Genomic DNA, 6,665 nt, shown 5'->3' with positions numbered 1-6,665 from the left:
TTCGAGTCCTGCCAGACTTTACCCAGGCCGTAAGTAAACAGCGCGCGGCGTTCACGGAGGTGAGGGGCCTGCTCCGCGGCTGTGCGGGAGTTCGCTACGGCTTGAGGTACCCCGCTATACTGAGGATCACAACGCCTGATGGCCGTGAACACAGATTCAACGACCCCAAGAAGGCAAAGGACTTCGTCCTGAAAGAATGCAAGACTGCTTGAACGGGAAAAGGTGAACTTTCTAATGATTTTGTTTCTGTTCTAGTACACCATCGTTTTCTATCATTAAAGTTCAGTAATTAACAATACTGTTGTCGAGGTTACATTAAAATTACATTATAGCTCTATAATTTGAGTAATATTAGTTTTTGATAATGTAATTGTTCATAGTTTGGCTATAATACAGCAAAAAAAAATAAATAAAAAAATAAATAAAAGATACAATTGTCCCTGTACGGGGTGACATGGTAAGCACTTTGTTACTTCTATGGAGTGTGATTTGGAGTTTTTACACAGGAAGTATGTCGGTCCACTTTTAGGACTAGAGTTTATTTTTGTTTTGTTTTTGGGGTGTTGTTTCCCCCAATGTGTGTTTTTTTTTTTTTTTTTTTTTTTTTTGGAAGACAGATGCCTCTCTCTTACATATTGCATATACCACCTTTGTTTACACTTTTTATTTACCCATCACCAATACCCCTTTATTGAACTGTCTCAATGTTGGCTGGTAAAGGTATAACTCCTACAACAGTGGTTAGCTGGAATGTTCGCGGATTGAATCACCCAATCAAACGCAACAAAATATTTTCACATTTGAGTAAATTACATAGTTGCATTGTTTACCTACAGGAGACAAACTTGCTGAATAAGGACAATTCTAGACTTCTTAGAGGAGGGTTCACTCAGTGTTTTCATTCAAATTTTAACAATAAGAGCAGGGGAGTAGCTATTTTGCTTCACAGAGATGTCCAGTTTGTTGAGACCAAAACCATAAGAGATAAAAACGGACGCTATGTCATTACACAAGGAAAACTATTTAACAGACCTGTTGTTCTGGCGAACGTCTACGCCCCAAATTGGGACAATGCAAATTTCTTTACAAGCTTATTCTCCCTCTTACCAGATCTTGATTCACATGAACTATTACTAGCAGGGGACCTGAACTGTGCCTTACAGCCAATTTTCGACCGTTCCAACCCTAAAACTACCACACCAAACAAGTCAGCCCAATGTATAAATGACTTTCTAGTAGGGCTGTTGTAAACGAATATTTTAGTAATCGAGTAATCTATCGATTATTCTTACGATTAATCGAGTAATCGGATAAAAAAAATTTATAAAATAAACTATCAGCAAATCTGCAATAACACCAGTTAGTCCAGATCAGTCCAATATCTCCTTTTTGAGCATCCCTAACAGTTAAATATTTGTAGTTTAGAAAGTTTACTTGTAACAGTAGTTTGCTTTACCCTGAAGAAAAGTTATAAAGATATTAAATTATATTCAAATAATAAAGTGGCAGGCTCACAAATATGCTTATAAAAATGTCTATACTCCAGCTTTTAGTTTATGTATTTATCTTCAGTGAGTAATACACATACACATAAAAGAACTAAGTAAACAACTCATTTAACTCTAACATTTTATTGATAACGCAATAACATTAAACCTCCAGTAAAGTTTCAAATCAGTAGTACAGCAAATCTCTTGCTTTTTTGTTCTAAAGTTCAAACAGAAAAAGATAAATAAAGAAAATACTTGATTTAAAAATAAAACAAGTTTAGATAAAATAGTAAATACTGCATTTTATACAATATATTTTAAGTCTAAGGTGCAACAAATTCCTTGCTTTTTTCAGTGCTAACACAAAAGAGTAAAAAAATATTCATTAGCTTTAAACAGAAAAGTTAAGGCAAACCAGAGAATACTGCCTTTTATACATTCAAATTATAAGTTTCAAATCTGAGGTAGAACAGATTTCCTGAATTCTTAACTGCAAAAACAGAGGAGAAATAAAAAAAGAATTAATAGAAAAGATTACTAAGGCAAAATAGTAAACACTGGCTTTACAAAAACAACTTGAACCTCAACAAAATCAACTTGGATGTTCTTAAAGATGGAATAAAAAAATATCTTAAATCCAACATATACCGAATGTTATTCAATATGCATTTCTTAAATGCTCCAACACACAGGTGTGCATGTGTTTAACTGTTAAAGAAGCCTTAAAGAAGACTATGGTTGCTGTGAAGGAAAGTGAGCATGTCGACATGTTGTGAACTGAGGCTTGCCCTGCGCTTCGATGCGATGTTCCCTGCTGCGGAAAAAAGCCGTTCTGATGGTGTTGATGTTGCTGGTATACACAGAAAGAACTTTGCAAGTTTTGACAGTGTTGGGTATCGTGCTGCATTTGATTTCCACCATAGAAGTGGGTTCTCCCTCTTGGACAGTGTATGCTCTCCAAAGTACATCGTGACTTCCTTTTGAACATTTTGGTTCAAATGCTGTTCCTCATCCTCCTCATCACTTGTGCTGGATTCTGAAGAACCCAGTAGATTGCTGAAAAATGTGTCGGTGTTCTGCTGATGCTCTACAGGCTTGTCTTGGGCATCAGTGGAGACCTCATTTTCACCTGAATTTTTCTGTCTCATTTTCTTTTTGACATCCAGGGCCATTGTTTGAACCATGCTTTGGATCTTAAAGGCTTCATCTGGGGGCAAGAACTTAAGTTTCTTAAATCTGGGATCTAAAGCAGCAGTAAGTAAAACAGTATTTGAGGATTGAGGCTGACACATAAATAGTCCTTCCCATCTTGTTGTGATCTGTGCCATCACTTCAGCTTGGTATGACTGAGCTGGTGCAGTCTCAAAAACTTGGGTCTGTATGGACTTCTTGAGGCTTTGCACAAGTTGTGGAAGTGCAGAAAGAGTAACGTAGTCTTGCCCACTCAGAAACACCGTTGCTTCTTCAAATGGCTGAAGAGCCTTGCTTATCTCCTCTATAATATTCCACTGCTCTGGCTTAAGATCAAGGTAGTGTTTTCCTCGTGGTGTCAATGCTGGGTCAGATAGTGCAGCAGTTATCGGCCATCTTTGCTCCAGCAGCCTACACAACATGTGGAAAGTACTGTTCCAACGAGTGCTTACATCTTGTATGAGCATGTGTGATGCTGTGCCCATTTGCTGTTGCTTATCCTTCAGCTTTGTGCAAGCCAGTTCACTTTTTTTAAAATGTTCAACAAGACATCTTGCAGCTGCCACACACTTTGAGATGCTCTGGTTGCTCTTCAGAGCATTCTGTACCACCAAGTTCAGGGTGTGCCCTGCACATCGCACAGATGCCCACTTATGCTTTTCTGCCAAAATCTTCACTGCTGCTACAATATTGGCACCATTGTCGTGGATGACAGCTTTGACTTTCTCAGGTGGAACATCAAACTTTGCAATAACCTCCTCAAGCCACTCTGCAATGTTTGCTGCTGTGTGTCTTTCTTCAAGTGGCATTGTTGTCAGGGTGTGGGACTTCATTTTCCAGTCCTCTCCAAGAAAGTGGCATGTCACTCCAAGATATGCCTCTGTGGCAACACTTGTCCAAATGTCTGCTGTGAGAGCAATGCTGTCTGTCTCTTTTAGGATGTTTTTCAATTTGTCTTTGATTTCTTCATACTTTTTCTCCATCATTTTTACAAAGTAGGTTCTGGAAGGAGGGGTATAATTTGGATTGAAGGTGGAGATCATCTTCAGGAATCCTTCATCTTCCACCACGGACAGCGGTCGCATGTCTGTGATGATCATATTTAAAATGCTGTTTGTGAACTCAGCTGCTTGAACAACCGAACATCCTGGAACCCTTTGAACAAAGCTGTCCAACGTATGACTCTTCGGTTCACTGAAAAGAAGCACAATGTAATGATTATTTGTTTATTCCTTGTTATGAATTAAATATATTTCAAGTGCACTAATTTGGATATTATAACATTTAATATTATTAAGTTGGAATCTGCACTGACAGCTCATCTGCCATGATAGCAGCTTTAGTTTCAGTTTTATTTTATTTATGGATTTAAGGCTTTCATTTATGTGTGAGTTTTGAGGATGCTTTAATTAAAAGCATTATTTTTAACCATCACAGAAAAATCTAGATGCAGTGAAATGTTTTTTATGTATTGGAAAACAGAATGTAATCTATATGTTAGGAAAAAAATAAACTTACCGGTACTCAAAATGTAAAGGTTTGAGTTTGTACAGAGTTCTGCAGCCTTAACTAGTCATGATAAAATGCAAAAATGTTGCTATTTTTATTAAAACGATGCTATTATTTATTCTTGATTGCTTAGGTATAAACAAATATAGAATTACTACAAAAAATATTAATAAAAAATTTCTAATTCATACATAACAGTAGCGAGAAGAAAAGACTGTAACTTTTCAGGATGGAAAGACACCAATAAATAAATGCTTTTCAGCTTATGCCTGTAATCTGTTGCTGCGTATTTTTATTAACAAACTTACATTAAGTCCTGCATAATTTCTCTCAGTTCCACCCTCACATACAATTTACACTACACCCGGTTAAGTAACCGCTATGTTTAGATGTAACGTTAGCAAAATAACGTGCCTCAATTTACATCTATAACATGGCAGATTATCACACAACGTAGTTAGCAAAGAGAACATAAACCTTACCTGTTGGCAACCGTGAACGAGTTGGATGCATGTAGCGGGTGTTTTCTCTTTAGATGCTGCAACATTGATGTCGTGCTGTTGTGGTACGCCAATTCTGCTTTGCAATGGATGCATTGCGCTGTGTTGTCCTTTCTGTTTAGCCTAAAATGTTCCCAAACTTTAGACATTTTTTGTCGCTTTCGGGGTTCTCCTTCTGAGCATTCTCCGCCGGTTCCCTCCATAGCTACAAAGTTAGCAAAAGCGCTCCAGGCGCTAACGGAAGTGGTAGCGTTGTGCAACACAAAAACCCTCCGGCTAGACCAGTGTGCTGCGTATTTAACAGCATTGCTTATTACAATACAATAAATTTAGCGAAGCTTCGAAGCAGATAAATTTCCTCGAGGATTTTTTGTAATCGAGTTACTCGAGGTACTCGATTAATCGTTTCAGCCCTACTTTCTAGATGCTTATGGAATAATAGACCCATGGAGATTCAAGCACCCAACATCTAAACAATTCTCTTTCTTCTCCCCTGTGCACCAAAGTTATTCCAGAATTGATTATTTTCTTGTCGACCAAAAATTACTTCCCTTGATTTCTAATATAGAATATGGCAGCATTGTGATTTCTGACCATGCAGCTGTGATTTTGAAAATTCATTTTCCAGATAATGTGACCTCTTCTTTTCCATGGAGACTTAATCCCAGACTATTATCAAGCCAAACATTTATTGAATTCATCAATTCGCAGATAGATCTCTTCATAGAGCTTAACGAATCCCCAGAGATAAGTTACTCCATACTCTGGGAAACCTTAAAAGCTTATCTAAGGGGACAAATAATCTCCTTTGTTGCGGGGGAGAGTAGGGAGAGAAATAAGCGAGCCTCGGAGTTAATTGATAGCATCAAAGAAATTGATCAACTTCATTCCATTTCACCTTCTGATGATCTTTATAAAAAGAGAACCCTTCTTCAAAGTCAACTTGATGTAGTCACCAACATTAAGGCTATTGACCTCCATCTCAGGTCCCGTGCAACATACTATGAATATGGTGACCGAGCCAACAAGCTTCTGTCACACCAATTAAAGCATTCAGCAACAGCTGGATTTATAACAGCAATTGAAGGTGAACATGGACATGTACATATTGATCAGAAAGAAATAAATTTGAAATTTAAATTATATTATGAAAACCTATACACCTCAGAAACCAATGATCTAGCACAGATTGAGGATTTTTTCAGTGAACTACCATTACCAACTGTAGAAGATTCAGACAGACTTAGACTAGAGTCAGACATATCACTACTGGAAATAAACAATGCCATCAAAAAGATGAGGTCCCGCAGGAGTCCTGGACCAGATGGTTATCCAATAGAATTTTTTAAAACATTTGCCCTCAAACTAGTCCCTCTGATGCTAAAAGTTTTTAGAGAAATAATGGTCAAGCAAGCTCTCCCCACAACAATGACACAAGCCTCAATCTCCCTATTATTGAAAAAATCTAAAGATCCACTGCATTGTGATTCATATCGGCCTATCAGTCTCCTCAATTGTGACTATAAAATATTAGCAAAGGTGCTAGCAGGGAGACTGGAGACTGTTCTTCCAAAATTGGTACACCCGGACCAAACTGGGTTTGTGGTGGGAAGGCAAATATCAACTAATCTTCGACGGGTATTCAATATTATCTATCAGCGTAATGAATCCATTCCAGAAGTAGCGATTTCCCTAGATGCGCAAAAAGCATTTGATAGGGTTGAGTATAGTTTTTTATTCGCCACTTTAAAAAAGATGGGATTTGGTCCTAATTTTTGCTCTTGGATCAATATTTTATATGCGGCACCCCAGGCTTCTATAAGAACAAACAGGATTGTGTCTGACTTCTTTCCCCTTTCACGTGGGACAAGGCAAGGTTGTCCATTGAGCCCAATTTTGTTTGATATTTCCATTGAACCTCTGGCAATAATGTTAAGGGAGTCTGGGCAGTTGGCAGGTATTCAGAGAGGTGGAC

The 6,665-nt window shown here is 37.9% G+C and overlaps 1 protein-coding gene across 1 annotated transcript; it reads right to left on the bottom strand.

The window, feature by feature from the left end:
• Window positions 1-1,242: 1,242 nt before the first annotated feature.
• LOC119789630 (E3 SUMO-protein ligase ZBED1-like) lies at window positions 1,243-5,100 on the bottom strand. The gene is made up of 2 exons (XM_038294606.1): window positions 4,673-5,100; window positions 1,243-3,875 (listed from the first exon to the last, which is right to left on the bottom strand). Exons 1-2 carry the CDS (start codon window positions 4,891-4,893, stop codon window positions 2,213-2,215), a joined length of 1,884 nt encoding a protein of 627 aa, XP_038150534.1. The 5' UTR covers window positions 4,894-5,100; the 3' UTR covers window positions 1,243-2,212.
• Window positions 5,101-6,665: the final 1,565 nt, after the last annotated feature.

The sequence above is a fragment of the Cyprinodon tularosa genome, unplaced genomic scaffold, assembly GCF_016077235.1.
Source record: "Cyprinodon tularosa strain WSP-4 unplaced genomic scaffold, ASM1607723v1 ctg342, whole genome shotgun sequence".
Classification (NCBI taxonomy): Eukaryota; Metazoa; Chordata; class Actinopteri; order Cyprinodontiformes; family Cyprinodontidae; genus Cyprinodon; species Cyprinodon tularosa.
The sequence above is the reverse complement of the archived record's forward strand: the minus strand, read 5'-3'. Positions and strand labels throughout refer to the sequence as shown.

Excerpts from the sequence above, each read along its gene's own strand:
- LOC119789630 (XM_038294606.1), bottom strand. The coding sequence starts at position 4,893 with ATGGAGGGAACCGGCGGAGAATGCTCAGAAGGAGAACCCCGAAAGCGA. Across the intron at positions 3,876-4,672 it reads TCGTTCACGGTTGCCAACAG|TGAACCGAAGAGTCATACGT; the intron begins GTAAGGTTTATG and ends GCTTCTTTTCAG.